This window comes from Tenrec ecaudatus, chromosome 1 (genome assembly GCF_050624435.1).
Source record: "Tenrec ecaudatus isolate mTenEca1 chromosome 1, mTenEca1.hap1, whole genome shotgun sequence".
NCBI lineage: Eukaryota > Metazoa > Chordata > Mammalia > Afrosoricida > Tenrecidae > Tenrec > Tenrec ecaudatus.
The window spans coordinates 3719198-3739863 of record NC_134530.1 but is presented as its reverse complement, the minus strand read 5'-3'; the positions used below and the strand labels follow the sequence as shown (position 1 = coordinate 3739863).

At 52.5% G+C, this 20666-nt stretch overlaps 1 protein-coding gene across 1 annotated transcript in view; it reads right to left on the bottom strand.

Annotated features, from left to right (window-relative positions):
* Positions 1 to 2916: 2916 nt before the first annotated feature.
* The window catches only part of GNA15 (G protein subunit alpha 15), a 35588-nt gene continuing 17838 nt past the window's right edge, over positions 2917 to 20666 (bottom strand). Inside the window, exons 2-7 of the mRNA XM_075535440.1 lie at positions 14658 to 14842; positions 13113 to 13267; positions 12556 to 12684; positions 10134 to 10263; positions 7880 to 8033; positions 2917 to 3732 (exon numbers count right to left, since the gene is read on the bottom strand). Coding sequence (XP_075391555.1) covers positions 3503 to 3732; positions 7880 to 8033; positions 10134 to 10263; positions 12556 to 12684; positions 13113 to 13267; positions 14658 to 14842 — 983 coding nt within the window. The 3' untranslated portion in view covers positions 2917 to 3502. The remainder of the gene's footprint in view (positions 3733 to 7879; positions 8034 to 10133; positions 10264 to 12555; positions 12685 to 13112; positions 13268 to 14657; positions 14843 to 20666) is intronic.

Below are 20666 nucleotides of genomic sequence, written 5' to 3'. Positions count from 1 at the left end.
GATAACTCTTCCCGGGAGTAGAAAGCCCTGTCTTTTCCCCCAAGGAATTGGTAAGATGGATTGAAAGTTTTAAAGGGAGGACAGGATGACAGTTTCTGAGTGAATGGTATCATCCGAGTGTCTTTTTGAAAGGTGTCCCCTTGTGGTCTCCATGGTTCTGCGCTCCACGGCTAGCGTGGCAGCTGAAATCCCCTTGCAGATTCTATGGAAGAAAGGCCTGGCTACCTTCTTCCATAAAGAGCGCAGTCTGGCAGTGGCCCGAAGCAGCTCCGCCTAGCACACACGCGGGCTCCAGGAGTTAGAAGGGACTAGATGGCAGATCACGCGGCGCCATCGTCCTTTAAAACGTGGGTAATGCTTCCCATTCTCTGGGAAATGAAATCAAGGATCGGGGCATGGGGATCAGGGTGGAGGGCAGAAACGCTCTGAAATGAAACAGAAAAGACAGCAGCTGAGCTTCTTTGAAACAACAGCGTAACCACATCAAAGGGCAAAGAGAAAAGAGCAGGTCTAGGGAACTTCAACAGAGCAGCGCCCAGTCTGAAGCCGAGAAGAGTCGTTCCTGTGCTGTATTTGGTTAGGCTCCTCCATGGGTGTGGTCCCTCGGAAACCAGCGTGTGTCTACTACAGGTTTGAGAAAATGGGCTGATGCACGGATTACATTAGGAACCAGGGTCTTTACTGGGGGAGGAAAACACAAAAGGACAAGAAAAAGCTCCCCAAGGACAAGAGGCCAAGCTCACTGTCCCCCCTTCTGTCAGGACAAGGTGGGGTCACCCTCCCGGTGGTCCAGGCTGCATTCAGCATTCTTCGGCAGCACCACAGATTCAGAAGCATCCATCCTTTCCCACCTTGCCTTTTTCGTTGTCCAGCTTTGCCACGCGAAGGAGACCAGCGGGTGACTCTGGCCCGGGGCACCCCTTGTCCTCTTTGCTCTTTAACCCTTTCAAGAGGTCTTGTGCAGCCGACGTGCCCAAGGCGACGCGCCATAAGATTTTCTGTTTTTCTCTTGTAAACATCATTGTGAACCAGGTAAAGGTTTACAGAACCGGGCGTAGTTGTAGGGCCAACCATCCACACACATTCTGATGCAACTTATTCATCGCCACCTTCTCCCTGGACCAGGGCATATCCACCGGCTCCCTGTGCTTCCTGTTCCAGTCCCTCTTCTTTCCTAACCCTTTGAATGTTGTCCTTGGCCGACCTTGGGTCAACCCTCCCCCTTAGCCTAACACAGGGGAGAGTTCACTTCCAGACCTGAAGGGCAAGGACCATCGTCTTTGGGTGGGGCCCACCTGTCCCTATCTGACTAGGAAGCCTGGTCTCATTTAAGACTTTGAGTTTTGGTCCACATTCCCCCACCCCCACTCTCCCCAGACTCTTGTATTGTAATTCGATTCTTCTCAGAGCAGTTGGCAGCTGGTGGTCGTGGTCGGGCACCATCTAGTTCTTCTGGTTTCAGGGACCAGAGGCTGCTGGCTGCATGGTCCATGAATGTATGACTCCACTGTGTTGTTTTGGCTGCTCCATTCGCGGGCGTTGGTTACTGAGACTGGAGCACGGGGTTCAGTTCGTCATAACACGCCAATATTGGGTTGTATAAGAATGGACCCCACCAAGCTAAGATATTAATAACAGAGGGGAGTGATGTGGATTAGATAGAAACTCTCAGTACACTTCTGCCCTGCCCTCTTTTTGTACCCAACCCCTAACAGTTGCATTGCTTTTGCATCCTTCTCAATGTCTTCGTTTGCCTTCCGTGGGGAGGGCTTCCCACCCCCGGTAGCCATCAAAGAATGTTCCTTTTAGTGTGAACAATTGGGCTTTTTGTAATAGTGGTCTCCACTGTTATTATCCTGTTTTTGTGGGGAGAGAGGCTCTGGGTGGGCAGCATCAGCAGGGAGCACAGACCTTTGACCATCGATTGTGCTTGGCGCATTTCACCTCGCATCCCGTCCTCCATTTGCCTCCAGCTGAGCAGCTGTCTCTCAGATCCGCTGTTAATTCTCCGTGCCGACGTTATTTCTCCATGCTCCCACCAATGGGCATGCTGGTGGCTTCCATCTTTGTGCTACTGTGAACAGTGTGGCGGTGAAAAATGAAGGCTTTTTAAAAGAAAAACCCGTACAGGTCATCGAAATAAAAATCACTTCTAGCAAAACCATGCGTGGGGTGAATGAGCGGGCATCTCGGCTCGGCCACCTCCAAGGCAGTGTGTTAACATCAGCCAAATCACGCCATGGCTCTGTGCCTCAGTTTCCTCATCGGTAAAGCAGGCGAGGTACAGACCAGATGTCCTAGTGCAGCCCTGAGGGTGGTGGGAGCCACGAGGTGAGCAGAGTCCCGGCTAGAGGGAAGTGAAACCATCCATCCCCACCGTCGTCCTCCTCCTCCTCCTGGTGCAGGCTGGGCAGTGGCTGCTGCTGGAATTTGAGAAGTGGCGACAGAGGAAAGGTGGCGCAGTGGGTTAAGCACGGGGCTGCTGACTGTAAGGTCGCCAGTTCAAACCCACCAGCTGCTCCTGGGAAGAAAGACGAGGCTGTCTGCTCCCGTAGCGATATGTAGACTCAGAAACTCAAAGCAGCTGCTGCACTCTGTCCTAGAATGACACTATGCGTCGGAATGGATGCGATGGGCAACGCGGGTTTGTGACCACAATCCTGCTTAGCTCTGGTACTGGTCCTCCCACAGGTGGGAGGATAACAAGTGGAACTTCCCCTCTATTCCTAATTTGCTATCTCCACCCCACCCCCCACCAGAGGAACAGAAACAGCACGCTGGCGACCAAGTCCCTCAGAAACCACATTCCCAGGATGTCACTTTCGTTTAATGTGGCAAAGGGCCCCCCACCCCCACCCCCACCCCCACCTCGCAGACGGTGAGGGAATAAATACAGCAGGGGAGAGATGCCCTGGGTTCCGGCCCCGCGGCCCGAGGACAGTAGGTGCCTACGGAGCTCGGCTTTTCCCCCGCTGTAAAACACGCGTGCGTGTACGTGCGTGCGTGCGTGCGTGCGTGTACGTGCGTGCGCGTGCCTCTGAAAAGGGCACCGTTTCCTCCCAGCCTCCCAGTTCCCTGAAAGGAAAGCCCTGCACTGCCTCCTGGTGGCGCCGGGTGGCGCCAGAGCCCGGTCTCTGGGCCTGAAGACCACGCCCCCTCCCCGGAAGTGCGTCCCTCGAAGGGCCCCACCCCTGCGCTGGAGGTGACGTCAGGGGGTGGGGCTCCCTCGAGAGCCACGCCCACCGGAGGCCTCTGGCTCCGGCTCTGGGGGCCTTCTCAGCCCTCTGGGATCACGAGTGGCCGTTTTGCGCCCTCAAGCCGGGAAACGGGCCAAGGAAAGGCAGAGGGGGGCAGCGCCCCCTCGGGTGGGACTTGCTCAGCCCTGGCCCTCCTGCCACCCGGGGCCAGCACCGAGGAGGCCCGTGGCCCCGCGCGGAGCAGGCGTCCCTCGGGCGCTCCCCTGCCCGGCGGGGGTCTGAGCCCCCCGAGGGGCGGCGCTGGGTCACAGCAGGTTGATCTCGTCCAGGTAGCGGGCGAGCACGGAGTCCCGCACGTCCTTGAAGACCTTGCGGATGTTTTGCGTGTCCGTGGCGCACGTGTAGTGGCTGAAGAGGCGGCGGGAGCGCGGGCCCTTCTTGAAGCCTTTGGCACCCTCGCCGGAACAGCTCGCGTACATGCCCGTGTACATGTCCAGGATGAACTTCTTGGCCGCCTCCACGTCCTGCTTGGGGCCTGCGGGGCAGGATAAAGGACGGTTAGGACACGTGGCATGGTGGGGCCAAGGAGCTCTGGAGAAGTCGAGGCTGCACGTGTCCCATAACCCATTTGGTCAGCGTCCAGAGGGCTTGAGGGCTCCTCCCGGTTTTATAGTTGATCACGTGACTGGGCCCAGTCAGTGGCAGCACCAACTGGGTCCAGGGAGTCACGTGGCCTGACATGGCCCAATGGAATTCTGCTGTAGGATTTGGGGGCAGAAAAGTCTATTGACCTGCGAACCCGGTACAAGACAGAGGGTAAGCGGCCGAGCTAAAGGGACAGGAATCCCCAAACATAGCTTGGGGATGCTTCAGGAAACACTCCCCAGGTATGTAGAAAATGCAATGTGAATGAAGGGCTTCTAGAACCCCAGGTAGGACCCCTGGTGGCTTCGTGGTTACTTGATGGGCAGCTAAGTATAAGTTCAGCAGTTCGAAACCACTAGCTGCTCCAGGGAGAAAGATAGGGCTTTCTACTCCTGTTCAGGGTTGGAAACAGTCTTGGAAACACGGGGGCAGTTTTACCTTGGCCTGTAGGCAGCTTTGACTCTATGGCAGTGAGTTTGGGTTTTATTATTTAGAGCCTCAGGGCATTGCATTGAACAACACGATGCTAGACATTATGCCACGAGGATCTCCAATACCAGCAACGTTGCGTCACCCATGGTGGCCAGTTCAGCAGCGCTGTCAGACAAGACAGCATGGCAAAGACCGCGTGAGCTGCTGCAGGGAAGGCGAGCTGGCGAAGACCTCCAGCTGGCAGCAAAACATGGCCACTAGGATCGTGCCGGAAGATGCGGCCTTCAGGTTGGAAGGTACTCAAGATACAGCTGGGGGAAGAGCTGCCTCTTCAAAGTAGAGTCGACCTTAATGACGTGCATGGGGCAAAGCTTCTGGGGCATTCATCTGCGGATAGGGCAATGACTCAGAGTGAAGAGAAATAGCTCTAAATATCGATTAATATTCCCAACGTGGCATGTATGAAGTATGAATCGAGGAATAATAGAGGTGGTGGGAAATGAAATGGAATGCATAAAAACGAATATCCTAGGCATTTGATGAGCTGAAATCGACTGGTACCGGCCGTTTAGATTCAGACAATCATAGAGTCTACTATCGGGGGGATGACAAATTGATAAGGAATGGTGTCACATTCATTGTCCAACAAAAGAACATTCCAAGACCTACCCTGAATGACAATACTGTCAGTGATCAGATAATAAAGCCACACACCTACAAGGAAGAATGATTAATATCACTATTAACCAAATAGACACACCACCCACCAATGTTGAGGGTGATTTTTACCGGCTCCGGCAGTCTGAAACCGATCAATCATGTGATCAAGGCGCGCCGGTCATTCCTGGTGATTGGAATCCAAACGTTGGAAACAAAGAAAGATCAGTAGTGGACAAATACAGTTTGATGCTAGGAATCGTGTCAGAGATGCTTGATAGACTTTTGCAAGACCCCTGACTTGCTCAGTGCAAACACCTGGTTTCAACCACTCCGGTCATGGGGACTCAACATGTGGACCCCGCCAGGGGGGACACAAAGGAATCCAGTTCACTGCGTCGGGGAGAAGGGCTCCACCCCAGCCGTCCGGACCAGGCCAGGGGGGCTGACTACAGAACAAAGCAAGAGGTCAATGGAAAGATGGGAAAGAAAGAAAAGACCAAAGTGCACGTCTGGAGAGTCTTTGAACGTGGCTCTTTCTTGCCGAATGGCTAAAGCAAATGGAAGAAAGTTGCGACGTAAAATTGCTGAACCGAAGGTTACACTGCGCAGCTCAAGAGAACCAGATGCATGCAGTCTTCTGATGGAATGTGCAAGATGTGGGGTGAGAAAACCAAAAGAGAAAAACACACGCAGCATATAGCAAGCCGAAGGAACTGAAGGGAAAAAATAATCAGGCCTTGAGCTCCAACACTGGGGGATTCTAGGGGCCAAATATTGAACAGTGCAGGAAGCATCCATAAAAGACGTCAGGAATACAGAGTCACTCTACAGAAAATAATTGGTCAGTGTGCAACTACTTCAGGAAGTAGCCTTGAAAGAAGAAGTATTGAACTGGTAGTGTTGAAGGAAGAAGTTCAAGCTGCACTGAAGGCTTTCGGGGGTGGGGCATGGGGGGCACAAAGCAAAGCTCCAGGAACTGAGCGAAGTCCCACTGAGATGTGTCAGCAAAAAGACACGACACTAGTCTGGGTCATACAATTTCCAATACAGCTACCAGGTAAACTGACCAGAAGAGATCCATATCTGTCCGTTCCTAAGAAAGATGATCCAACAGAAATCGGGAATTATCAGACTGTATCCTTAATGCCGCGACACGCACAAACAACACGGGTAGTTTTACTGAAGAAAATGCAAACCGGTTGCAGTCGTACATTGACAAGCCAACTTAAGGGGAGGACATGGAACAAGGGATTTCACTGCCGACCTCAGCGGGGTCTGAACTGAAAGAAGAGGATCCTAAAACGGTGTTCAGCTGTATCTTATTGGCTATGGGAAAGCATCCAAGTGTGTGCATCATAAGGTACTGTGGATAACGCGCCAAAGAAGGAGCGTCCCAGCACGCTTGGGTGTGCTCAGGCAGAACCTGCACAGAGACCAAGAGGCAGCAATTGGAAACGAATGAGTTTACAGTCAGGAAAGGTCTGCTCCAGGGTGGTGTCACTTAGCCGTACCGACCCGGTCTGCGTGCTGAGCAAAGAATCCGGACTGTGCGGGGACGTGTGTGGCATCAGGATGAGGAGGAAGACCCGTTCGCAGCCCGAGAGAGGCAGAGGACACAACCTTGTTCGCGGAAGTACCTCCTACGGAAGATCAAGGACTACCGCCTTCGGTGTGCATGACACCTCACTCAACATAAGATTTTTAAAAAAATCCTCACAACCGGACCATAAGCAACATCATGATCAAGGGAGAAAAGACTGAAGTTGTCAAGGATTTCATTTACCCTGGACCCACAACCAACCCCCATGGACGTACCCGTGAAGAAATCAAGCCATGCATGACACTGGGCAAATCTGCTGCACCGACTCTATTTAGGAGCCCTGCTGGCCTGGTGGGCTCTGTGCGGAGTGGCTAACCACAAGCTCGGCGGTTGGAAGCCACCAGTGACTTTGTGGAAGAAAGACGAGGCTGTAAAGATGGGAAGATCATCCTGAAAGATGGAAAGTCCCAGAAAGCCATGGGGACAGTGCTACTCTATCCGATAGGGTCGCTGGGAGCCAGAGCAGACTCGATGGCAGAGAGTTTCGTTTTTCCCTTTGAATGAAAGCTTTATTTAAAGTCTTAAAAAAAAAAAAAGCAGGCACCTTGAGGTCTCAGGTGGACTTGACCCAAGCCATGGGGTGTGCATGTTCATTCACCTCATTTGCATGTTAGATTTGAACGGACGAATAAAGGACACTAAAGAGGAGTGGAGGCCTTTCCGTTACACGGCGTCGGCAGAGAACCCTGCATGTCCCAAGGACTGCCGGCAGGACGAGTCACTCTGTCTTGGAAGGAGGACGGACGGTTAGAACGCTTCTTGGAAGCAAGGAAATTCTGCCTAACATGCTTTGGACATGTGATCAGGAGAGACCAGTCCCTGGAGAAGGGCGTTGTGGTTGGTGAAGGAGAGGGGCAGTAGAGAAAAAGGAAGACCATCGAGGAGGAGGAGGTGGCTGGACACAGCAGCTGCACCAATGGGCTCAAGTTTAGCAACAGCGGCGAGGCTGGCGCGGCCCAGGTGCTGTGTTGCATTCTGCTGTGCCTGAGGGCTGCGGGGGGGTGGGGGGGCGGGGGGCGCGGGCTGCCCGGTTGGTGCCCGGACAACCACAACACGAATTGGAATGCGCTCAGCGGCACCCAACAGCAATATGTATGTTTCCAATACCCCCCCCCACCACTTTAACTTGAACGGCCTACAGGGGACGCCTGTCCTTTTATCCCCTCTTTCCCAGATGGGAAAACTGAGGCCCAGGGAGTCTGGACCATGGGAAAGAGCGGCGCCTGGACGTCGTGTCCATCTGATCCGAGTCCGAATGGAAGCACTAGGGGAAGGCCTGCGCCATCCTGCTCTCAGGGGGTTGCTTTGGGGAGTTGATGCTCGTAGAAAGGCTGGAGCCACTCACCTTGGAAGCTGGGGAAGTAGGTGGCCAGGTGGGAGTTGGGGATCTTCTCCTCAAGGATGTCCGTCTTGTTGAGGAAAAGGATGACTGACGTGCTTTTGAACCAGGGCAGTTCCAGGATGGTGCCGAACAAGGCCAGGCTCTCCTTCATGCGGTTCTGGGGAGGGGTGCGGGCAGTCGGGGTTCCGGCTAGCTAGCCCAGCCTTTCCAGGAAACCCACAGAGAGGGCTGCCCCCCACCTGCTTCCCTCTGACTAGATCTGAGGGCTGGGTGCCCGTGTGTCTGTCTAGTCAGCTGCCTCTGATGGCTTTGTGTCCACCCTCAGACTGGGCCTCAGTGGGTGTTGTGCTCAGCACATGTGGTAGCCGATGTGGGTCTGTGGTTAGGAGTCTGAGTGTCTTTCCCGAATGTGCTACACCTGTGGTTTCTCTGGGGACCCAGCTGGCTCTTGCCTCCCCAGTGGCGTCTGCCAGAACCCACGTAGGGCTGCCCATGCGTGTGCGATGAGCGCGTGCAGATGCCTGTGTTAGCAGGGCAGGAGAGCGGCCCACGTGTCTACCTCAGGCCAGCAGCTCCTAGCCATGCGTGTGTCCGGCACACCTAAGTACGACGTGGCCCCAGAGGTGCAGCTGAATTCGAGGACAAAATGTGCCAGCACTCGGTGAACCTGGGTCGGTCTGAAAGCCGCCATTAACACAGCCGCTGCTCCTAGTGCTGACTGCTGGGAAGCTGCGAGCGAGCACAGAAGACAACCACGGTCCTGCCTTGTGGGTGGGTGCTGGCGAGGAGGGAAGGGCACCCTTAATGGAAGAAGAGCCACTTCCAGCCGTCCTGAGTCAAGGCCACAATATGCCTGCAGAGTGGCCAGTCTTCCTGGGAGGGGCTGGGAGGAACTGGGAGGGTCATGGGGGCTGTGGTGGCATGAAGGACTGTGGGGACAGGCGGGAAGGCAATAAGAACTGTGATGACCGTGAGCTGAGCGGCCATGAAGGGCGTGAGGGGCCATGACTCTGAGCTTGAGGGTGACGGTGAGTGCATGTGACCATGGTCCATGTCTGTAACTTCTCCAAGAAAGAGTCTTTGGATGAGCATACCTTTCCAAGGGGTTCTTGGGAGGCTTCTCTGAGTGTGAGACCCTGTAACTAGCAGGTGAGTTTCCACGTGTCTGGTTGAGTGTGTGTGAATATATGAGTGTGTGTCTCTGGGATGTCTAGTTGAATGTTGTAGGTGTGCACGTGTGTGTGTCTAGGGTGTGCACGGAGTGTACATGTTCACAACACACTCAATCAGTGACTGGTTGAGTGCGAGTGTAGCTGAGTGAATGTGTGTGTTGGGTCGAATGTGTGTTGAGTGCGTACATATACGGATGAATGCGTGTGTCTTGGCTGAGTATGCATGGTTGAGCAAATATGTGACTGTACTTGAGTGTGTGTGTGTGTGTGTGTGTGTGTGTGTGTGTGGAATCAATGTATGGTTGAGTGTGTTTGATTGAATGTGTTGAGAGAATGTATGTGGTTGAACGTATGTGCCTTGGTTGAGTGTGTGTGGTTGAGCAAATGTGATCAACTGTGTATGTTGAGTGATTTGGGTGGTTGTGTGTGTCTGGTTGAATGTGTGTTGAGTGTGTGCGTGCTTGTGGTTGAATGTATGTCTTGATTGAGTGTGTGCGGTTGTGTGTGCCTGGTTGAAGGTGTGTTGTTGAGTGACTGTGTGTGGTTGGATATATGTGTATGGTGTGTGTGTGTGTATCTGAGCAAGTATATGACTGAATGAGTGTATGTGTTGGTCAGTTTGAGTGTGGTTGAGTGAATATGTGTGGCTGGTTGAATGTGTGTTGAGTGGGTGTGTGTGGTTGGATGTATGCGTCTTGGTTGAGTTGTGAGGCTGAGTGTCTATGTAGTTGAGTTGGTGTGTGTCTGGTTGAATGTGTGTTGAGTGTGTGGCTGAAGTATGTGTGATTGAATGTGTGTTGAGTGAGTGTGTGTGTGGTTGGATGTATGCGTCTTGGTTGAGTTGTGAGCTGAGTGTCTATGTAGTTGAGTTGGTGTGTGTAGTTGTGTGTGTCTGGTTGAGTGTGTGTTGAGTGAGTGTGTGGTTAAATGTATGTGTGGTTGAATGTGTGTTGAGTGTGTATGTGGTTGGATGTATGCGTCTTGGTTGAGTTGTGAGGCTGAGTGTCTATGTAGTTGAGTTGGTGTGTATAGTTGTGTGTGTCTGGTTGAGTGTGTGGCCGCCCTGTGCCCCGACCCAGCCTCACCTCCCGGTTGTTCTCCTCCAGGCATTGGTCGTACTCGCTCAGCGAGGCCAGGTAGATGAGCGCGATCACGTTCTCAAAGCAGTGGATCCACTTCTTGCGCTCTGACTTCTGGCCCCCCACGTCCACGATCCTATAGGGCCCAGAACACCAGCTCCTCAGCTCCCGGGTGGAAGGAGGCCTCCACACCCCAGGTCCACCCAGAGGTCCCACGTCAATAACAGCAGGCACACATGATTCTCTGCATTTATCTGGTGGGTCGCCCCCTGGTACCCCCATGAGGCGGACGTGAGTGGTACCTCCATTTTACAGATGAGGAAACCGAGGCTCAGGGCGGAGGGAGGAGACTGCTGGAGCGCTCACCACACAGAGCGCCAGCTCGGGCTTACCCTGCCCCAGTAGAGGACAGCAGTCACAGCTGTTTCCCTTGTGACTCTGACTCAGGAAACATGGCCGACCCTGGTCTATGGAGCTCAGCTTAGCTCTCACTAAAAGGATTGTGAGGGTGGCCGGTAGGTGACACAGATGGTGCCCAGCCCCAGCGCTCGCTCCCTCTGTGCCTCAGGGCAAGGCCCAGTCTCCACCCCCAAAGGGCCACAACAAAGGCCTTCCCCACCCCCACCCCCACCCCACCCCTGTGCTGTGTTCTAAGAAATGTGGGTCACTGATAGCCTGCAGTGTCATTCCCCACCCCCACCCCGGGATGTGACCGTTACTCATTTACTCAGGCTGCCCAACAGGAAATGCCAGAACTGGGGCTCAGGGTGGGACCAGAAAACCTCAGAGCAAGCATTTTACAGGAGGTGAAGTCAAGGCCAGGGTTTCAGTGTCTGGGTGCACCTGGGGCCTGAACCTCCCAGTACCCAAGATCAATCCCTCTCACTTGGCTTCATATCCAAAGTGTGGTCCTGGGGGAGAGGTTGGGGTTCTGGAGTGGTCAGATGTGGGTGGTGAAGCCAAGGTCAGCTTCCTGCCAGTTGAGGGACTTTGAGTGTGTCCCCTTGCCTTTGAGGCTCAGGTTCCTCTGAGATGTCACTTTACTCATTAGCTTTTGTCCTCGGCAGAGAAGCGGACTCAGTTCTCCCCAACCTACAAATTATGCTATGAGCCGAGCCTTTCCCCAACTCCTATTATCCACCTTACCAACCATCTATCAATGCTTTTATCCATCCATCCATCCATCCATCCATCCATCCATCCATCCATCCATCCATCCACCTACCAATCTATCCACTCATCCATCCACCCAACCATCCATCCATCCATCTACTCATCTATCCACCCACCCATCCACTTATCCATTCATCCATCTACCCACCTATCTATCCACTTATTCATCCACCTAACCCAACCATCTACCTATCTACTCATCTACCCACCCATCATCCATCCATCTATCCACTTATCCATCCACCCATCTATGCTCCATCCATCCATCATCCACTCATCTATCTACCCACCCATCCATTTATCCATCCATCAATCTGTCTACCTGTCCACCCACTTATTCATCCACCTATTCAACCATCCATCTGCTCATTTACTCACCCACCCACTCATCTATCCATCCATCTACTCACTTACCAATCCACCCACCTCTCCATCCTTCTGCCCACCATCCATCCATCCATCCATCCATCCATCCATCCATCCATCCACTCACTTACCAATTCACCCACCTCTCCATCCTTCTGCCCACAATCCATCTATCCATCCATCCACCCATCCATCTACTCACTTACCAATCCACCCACCTCTCCATCCTTCTGCCCACCATCCATTCATCCATCTACCTATTCATCCATCCATCTATCCACCCACCACCCATCCATCCATCCATCCACCCATCCATCCATCCATCCAACCATCCAACCATCCACCCACCCATCCATCCATCCATCCACCCATCCATCCATCCACACCCATTCCTTCCTTCATCTTTTCATCCAACCACCACTCACATTCACCAGTTTCCACTTGACCAGGAGAGAAACCAGAGGAGGAGAACCGAGTTTGACTAGCACCTGTGGGGCTCTCCAGCTAGGGGAGGAGACCCATGGCAAACAGACCGTACCTGGTAAGGACTCCTGCAGAGACCAGAAAGGTGTCTGGCAGGAGGAACAAAACACTGACGGGATGAACAGAATCCACACATTGTCTCCCCTCCCTCCTCGGCTTCCTGTGATCAACCCCCAAGCAGTCCCTCCAGAGTAGGGCTACAGACCATGTACGTATCCTTTAACATCCCACCTCCTTGTTTCTCCCTCTAGTCTGGTCTGAACCAGGGGGATGGTGGTATCTGTGTCTAGTGTTGCCACCTCCAGCCAGGCAGCTCCTTGAAGACTGAGGTCGGCAAACTTGTACTCATCCCTCAGAGCCCTAGCCTCCTTGCCCCTCCTGCAGGCGGGCCTGATAGACTGCTCACCTCAGGTTGGTTTTCTGTACAGAGAAGCAGTACTCATTGATGCCGGTGGTGGGCATGCGGCTCCGGAGCACGTCCTGTGCCGTGGGCACGTAGCCCTCGTCAGCGATGCGTTCCAGGTGGGTCAGGTAGCTGCGGAGAAAGGAGCCCTGAGGAGCAGCCTGGAGGTCTCCCCTTGCTTCTCATCCCCTCCCCCCACTCTGGGCCCAGCGAGGACTTTGCTAGGGAGACGACCCCCAAGTGAGGCTAGATCCTGTGGGGTCTGCGAGTGACCAGGAACAGCACTGCCCCAAGAATGACATCACCCCAGAAATAAGGTCACCCTGGGGTGGGTTTAACCAAGAGCAGTGTAACCCCAGGAATGCCATCACCCCAGAAGAGGGTCACCCCAGGAGCAGGTCACCCCACTATTGGTCAGCTCGGACCTAACATCCTCCTTCCAGTTGTGGGGGTTGGCTGGTCTGAAGCCCCCTCCCTGGTCCCAGTCCTCTGGGGTGGGTTTGTCTGGCTCTCTCTGGCCATGCCCTGTGCCCCTGTCTTCCCTGGGACCCCAGACTCACTACATGGCCGAGTCAAGCAGGTGGAACTCGTGCCGTCGCTCGTAGCAGGCATGGATGCCGGGGTCCATCCACAGCCACTGCACGGCCAGAGCCAGGCGCTTCTCAAATGTGGTCACTTTGTACGGGTCCTGCTTCATGATCAGGCTGGCATGGTGCTGGGGAGGGGCAGGGCACGCCGGTTAGTGCTGCCGTTCCGGCATCTCTGCAAACCCCTCCCCATCCTGCTATGGGGTTAACTGTGTTCCCCACACATATATTCCAGTGATAAATAAGTCTTACCTAGGTAGCTAAAAGAATTTATCAACAGGTTGTTTTTTTTTTTTAATAACAAACATGAAAAATAAGTCCCTAGAGTCTATGGCCTGATCTTGTCTGATCTCGAAAGCTAAGCAGGGTCAGGCCTGGTTAGTACTTGGAAAAACAAGTCCCTAGAGCCCTGGTGACATCATGGGTTATGAGCCGGGCTGCTAACTACAAGGTCAGCAGTTCGAAACCACCAGCCTCTCTGTGGGAGAAAGATGAGGCTTTCTACTCCCTTACAGAGTTTCAGTCTTGGAAATCCACAGGGGCAAGTCTTCCCTGCCCTGTTGGGGTTGTGATGAGCCAGAATCAACTCAGTGGCAGTGAGGGTTTTTGTTTGTTTTGTGAGCTGACATAAACGTTTCAGATCGGAAGCAGAAGCAGGAAGGTTGGTCGTTTGAATCCACCCAGAAGTTACTTGGAAGAAAGTTCCAGACAACTGTGTCCAAAAGGCCTCAGCCTTGCAAACATTGCAAAGCCGTCCCGCTCGGCACACCGACAGAACTGCGATGCTGCAGCTCATTTCATGTAGTGGAGGTTTTACGCATTTATATTTCTACCCGAACTCACAGCTACTGAGAGCCAATGCGGACTCACGGAGCCCCTGCAGGACAGAGTGGAACTGTCTCTGTGGGTTTCTGAGACAGTCACTCTTTATGGGAGGAGAAAGCCTCCCCTTTCTCCCTCAGAGCAGCTGGTGGCTTTGAACTGCTGAACTTGGGGCCACACACACACATCCATATACCCGTGTGACCTTATTTGGAAACAGGGTCTTGGAAAATGTGATTAGCTAACAAACCGTCACAGCACGCTGGCTTGGTCTCTCATTGCCCCCTGAGGGGCTGCCAACCTTGACCGGGACAGACAGCCTCATCGTCCTCCGAGGGCTGGCTTGGGGGTTTGAACTGCGGACCTTGAGGTGAGCAGCCCCAACATGACCACGGCACCCCCAGGAGCAGCCCCCACGCTGGAGTAGGTGAGGCCTAATCCAATAGGAGCGAGGAGAAGGCCAGCGGACCAGTTAGACAGCAGTGGGAGGGGCTTGAGAGGAGGAGGGCCCTGCTCTGGGTGAGTGGGTGAGAACAGACCCTGGTCCAGGGTCTCAGAGGGAGAGAAAGGGTCCTGGGGTCTGATGAGGGGGTACGGTCCTGGTCTGGGGCCTTCCGGGGAGCTGGGTCCTTCCCCCAGGCCTGGGGTGGACAGGTGGGCGTGGAGAGCAGCCCGGGGGCGTGGCCGCAGGCTCACCTTGCTCTCCGGCCTGCCGAAGGGGATCTGCAGCCGGTCCATGGCCTCGACCAGGGCCTGCATGGAGACCAAGACGTTCTGGTAGACCAGGGGCCGGAAGCCCCGGCGCTCCTCCTCCGAGTAGCCGGCCCCGTGGATGATCCGCATCTGCTTGATGAAAGTGCTCTTCCCGCTCTCGCCGGGGCCTGCAGGGGGGTGTGCCACCACCGCTCAGCTCCCTGCGGGGACCCCACCCCCGGACACGCCCCACTCCTCCAGCCCCAGCTCCGGCCCCTGGGCAAAAGCAGCTTGTCCCCACCGCGCCTCAGTTTCCCCATCTGGTGCATGTGGATCAGGATTTGCTGCTCTCACGGGGGCACCACCCCCACCCCTGACTCCTGGGGTACAAAGCATCCACCCTGTGACCTGTGGGCTGAGTTTGGGAAGGGAAGTCGCCAGGCATTTCTTCCTCTTCAGTGTGGCATCCCTTTGGAAAGCGGCGCAGCATCACAGCCACGTGGGCTCTGAACACCTCCACTGACAGACACGATGTGGCTGCAATGGCTGGGGATCGAACCGGGGCCTCCCCCGAACTCCCTGCCATCGATCTGAGTCGATGCTGACTCACGGCAAGCCTCTAGCACAGGGCAGAACCGCCCCCGTGGGTTTCCGAGCCGCGTCTCTACGGGAGTGGAAAGCCCCTGTCGGTCTCCCTCAGAGGGGCCGATGGTTTTGAACTGCTGGCCTTGAAGGCTGCAGCCCAATCTATAAGCCACGAGGCCACCAGGGTTCTGGAGTGAGCGTTCCCCATGGAAGGTGAGCGTTCAAGCCCCCATGCCTCCCCCCACCGAAGCCCACCGGGCTAAGGCCCGCCTTGTGAAGCTGACTGAGAACTGAATGGGTCCACGGGGGGGGGGGGGGGGGAGGATTTATCTTGAAGCTCACGCGAGTTTACCCTGTTGAATACTTTCCACTGTTCAAAACTTTTTTTTTTTTGCGGTTGTGGTTTTTCACAATGTTTTAATGGTTGGGTCTGAAGGAGACTACTCCACTGAAAATGGCCCGAATTCCACAGGGCAGCGTCCATCGATAAAGCTTTATTGTCACAGGCCACTTCTGTCGGTCGGAGCGTGGCTGCACGACCGGGTGGTGGAGTGATTTAACAGGCTGCTAACTGCCACGTCAGCAGTTCAGACTCATCAGTCCCCGCGGGAGAAAAGGGGGCTTTCTGCTCTCCCAAAGAGTGACAGTCTCAGAAATCCACAGGGGCACTTCGACCCTGTCCTATAAGGTCGCACTGAGTCGGCATCGACTCGTTGGCACTGAGCTAGCTTTTGATTTTCTTAACAGAAACCAAGTGCTGACCTCCGGATTGGAACAGAGCTTTGGGTGAGGCAGGGTCAGAGGTCAGAAGAATTGGGACCAGAGGTTCGGGGGTGCAGAAATTCAGTCTGTTTGCGGTAAGAAAATTCTGCTCTCTCCCTTCTCAAGTTCTAAGGGCCTTTCCCCAGATAGCTGTGGACAGAACCCTGATATTGAACACATGACAGGTGGGCTGGTGGGGCCAAAGCAGGGGTGGGGGTCCCCGTTCCCACAGACCCCTGTGAGGTTCTCAGAATCTGATGCTTAGAATCCTATCTAGCACCAAGGAGCAAGTCTCCAAATATTCGTGGGCAAATGGAATGATGTGGTGACAGGATTTCCCCACCAACTTTTAGAAACTCCCTTGAAGTTGAAGTCCTGGGGTGGGGTATGGTACAAATGGCTGATGCACTTGGCTGCTCTCCAAAGGCAGGAGGTTCAAGTTCACTCAGAGGCAGCATGAGAGAAAGACCTGCAATCTACGTAGGAAACTCAGCCACAGAAAGCGCACAGAGCACAGGTATGCCATCATTGATGGCAATGAGTTAGATTTAGTTTTGTTTTTTAAGTACACAATAAGAGCTATATAATCTGATAAACTAAGAGTGTTAGTCCAAGTAGACCAGAGAAACAAATCCAGGGAGACTCTCATATGTGTACAAGAAAGAGCTTTGAAGACAAAGCAGGTGAATAATCAAATTTGGTGAAGAAAGCTGATGGTGCCCGGCTACCAAAAGAGATAGTATCTGGGGTCTTAAAGGCTTGAAGGTGAACAAGCAGCCATCTAGCTCAGAAGCAACAAAGCCCACATGGAAGAAGCACATCAGCCTGTGCGATCATGAGGTGCCAAAGGGATTAGGTATAAGGCATCATCAGAAAAAGAAAAACAAATCTTACCATAGTGAATGAAGGGGGAAGTGCAGAGTGGAGACCCAAAGCCATTTGTCGGCCACTGGAGATCCCCTCACAGAGGGGACTGGGGAGGAGATGAGTCAGTCAGGGTGCGATGTAGCACTGATGAAGAATACAGTTTTCCTCCAGTTCCTAAATGCTTCCTCCCCCCGCCCACCCACTACCATGATCCGAATTCTACCTTGCAAGTCTGGATAGAGCAGAGGATGTACACTGGTGCAGATAGGAGCTGGAAGCACAGGGAATCCAGGGCGGATGATACCTTCAGGACCAGGGGTGTGAGGGGTGATACTGGGAGGGTAGAGGGTGAGTGGGTTGGAAAGAGGGAACCGATTACAAGGATCTACATGTGACCTCCTCCCTGGGGGACGGACAACAGAAAAGGGGGTGAAGGGAGATGTCGGACAGGGCAAGATATGACAAAATAATAATTTATAAATTATCAAGGGCTCATGAGGGAGGGGGGAAGAGGAGGAAGGGGGAAAAAAAGAGGGCCTGATGCAAAGGGCTTAGTGGAGAGCAAATGCTTGGAAAATGATGAGGGCAATGAATGTACAAGTGTGCTTTACACAATTGATGTATGTATATGTATGGATTGTGATAAGAGTTGTATGAGTCCCTAATAAAATGTTTAAAAAAAAGAAAGAAAGAGCTTTGAAGACAAAGCAGGTGAATAAGCAAATTTGGTGAAGAAAACTGATGGTGCCCAGCTCCCAAAAGAGATAGTATCTGGGGTCTTAAAGACTTGAAGGTAAACAAGTGGCCATCTAGCTCAGAAGCAACAAAGCCCACATGGAAGAAGCACATCAGCCTGTGCGATCACGAGGTGTCGAAGGTATCAGGTATCAGGCATCACCAGAACAAAAAATCATATCATAGTGAATGGGGGGGACTGTGAAGTGGAGACCCAAAGCCCATTTGTAGGCCACTGGACATCCCCCTTACAGAAGGGTCTCAGGGAGTAGACGAGCCAGTCAGGGTGTGATGAAGCAACGATGAAACATACAACTTTCCTCTAGGGTGACCAGACATCCCACTTTTGGTGTGACAGTCCTGATTTTTAACAATTTTTCCTGTGTCCCACAGCATTTTTTTAAATTTAAACAATTTATTAGGGGCTCATACAATTTTTATCACAGTTCATACATATACATACATCAATTGTATAAAGCACATCTGTACAGTCTTTGCCCTAATCATTTTTTTCTCCTCTTTTCTTTTTTTACATTTTATTAGGGACTCATAGAACTCTTATCACAATCCATACATATACATACATCAATTGTATAAAGCACATCCATACATTCCCTGCCCCAATCATTCTCAAGGCATTTGCTCTCCACTTAAGCCCCTTGCATCAGGTCCTCTTTTTTTTTTTCCCCTCCCTCCCCTTTCCCCCCTCCCTCATGTGCCCTTGGTAATTTATACTTCGTTATTTTGTCATATCTTGCCCTATCCGGAGTCTCCCTTCCCCCCTTCTCTGCTGTCCCTCTCCCAGGGAAGAGGTCACATGTGGATCCTTGTAATCAGTTCCCCCTTTCCAACCCACTCACCCTCCACTCTCCCAGCATCGTCCCTCACACCCTTGGTCCTGAAGGTATCATCCACCCTGGATTCCCTGTACCTCCAGCCCTCATATGTACCAGTGTACAGCCTCTGTCCTATCCAGGCCTGCAAGGTAGAATTCGGATCATGGTAGTTGGGGGGAGGAAGCATCCAGGATCTGGGGGAAAGCTGTGTTCTTCATCGGTACTACTTCACACCCTAATTAACCCATCTCCTCTCCTAAACGCCTCTATGAGGGGATCTCCATTGGCCGACACTTGGGCCTTGGGTCTCCACTCTGCACTTCCCCCTTCATTTAATATGGTATATATATACATATACACATAATACACATACATACACACACTTATATCATTTTTTTTTTGCATGATGCCTTATACCTGGTCCCTTGGCACCTCGTGATCGCACTGGCCGGTGTGCTTCTTCCATGTGGGCTTTTTTGCTTCTGAGCTAGATGGCCGCTTGTTCACCTTCAAGCCTTTAAGACCCCAGACACTGTCTCTTTTGATAGCCGGGCACCATCAGCTTTCTTCACCACATTTGCTTATGCACCCATTTGTCTTCAGCGATCCTATCATGGAGGTGTGCTGTCAATGATATGATTTTTTGTTCTTGGATGCCTGGTAACTGATCCCTTTGGGACCACTCGATCACACAGGCTGGTGTGTTCTTCCATGTGGACTTTGTTGCTTCTGAGCTAGATGGCCGCTTGTTTATCTTCAAGCCTTTAAGACCCCAGTCACTATCTCTTTTGATAGCCGGGCACCATCAGCTTTCTTCACCACATTTACTTGTTCACCCACTTTGGCTCCAGCCGTTGTGTCAGGAGAGTGAGCATCATAGAGTTCCAATTTAATAAAAGAAGGTATTCATGCATTGAGGGAGTGTTTGAGTAGAGGCCCAAGGTCCTTCCGCCACCTTAATACTTGACCTATAAATATAGACACATAGATCTATTTCCCCATCCTCCTATATATATATATTTGCATGTACATGTCTTTGTCTAGACCTCCATGAATGCCCTTTGACTCCTAGCTCTTTCCTCCATCTCCCTTGACTTTCCTCCTGCCCTACTACCATGCTTCTTCGCCACCTGGGCTAGAGCATACCTCTTCTCTAAGCAACCTTACCCTTGATCATTTCCCACCATGCCTGCCACTCCCCCTTCTCTACCATTTGGGGTCCCATGTTTTTCCCTTGTCCCTGGGTTTGTTAACACCACTTCCTTACCCCCCCTACCCCCCCACCCCAAGTCCCCCCGGAACTGTCGGTCCCATTGTTTTTCCTCCAGATAGTTCACCCACAGCATTTTTTTAAAGTCCCGATTTTTGGAAAGGATGCACGACAAGCTAGGGTATATGGTTTTCGGCTGCCATGTGGCTATTTCGCCAGGATATGAGTTTTATCAATGGTGTCTCGCTGGTGTCCCGCTTTACCAATGTTAAAATCTGGTCACCTTCTTCCTAAATGCTTCCTCCCCACCTCCCTCCCAATATCATGATCCCAATTCTGCCTTACAAATCTGGCTAGACCAGAGGTTGTACACTGGGACAGAGAGGAACTGGAAACACAGGGAATCCAGGGTGGATGATCCCTTCAGGACCAGTGCTGAGAGTGGCGATCCTGGGAGGGTGGGTTGGAAAGGGGGAACCGATTACAAGGATGTACATATAACCTCCTCCCTGGGGGACGGACAACGGAAAAGTGGGTGAAGGGAGACTTCAGACAGGGCAAGATATGACAAAATAATAATTTATAAATTATCAAGGGTTCATGAGGGAGTGGGGAGCAGGGAGGGAGGGGAAAAATGAGCTGATGCCAGGGGCTTAGATGGAGAGCAAGTGTTTTGAGAATGATGAGGGCAATGAATGTACAAATGTGCTTTACACAATTGATGTATGTATGGATTGTGATAGAGTTGAATGAGTCCCTAATAAAATGATTAAAAAGAAAAGAAAGCTTTATATTCAAGAGCAGTTGAATACTGAGAAAACATCCCAGCCCAGTCCATAAATCTGATAGTAGCTTATATGTCCGATACCAATCTATAAAGGTCTCTTCAGACTCACGAAACACATGCAATGACACTGAATGCAGGAAGATCACAGGCCAGTGGGTGGGAAGTCTTGTGAATCCAATGACTTTGGAAGTATCTCAGCGTGAGCAGGGGTTTCCACATGGCTTCTCTGA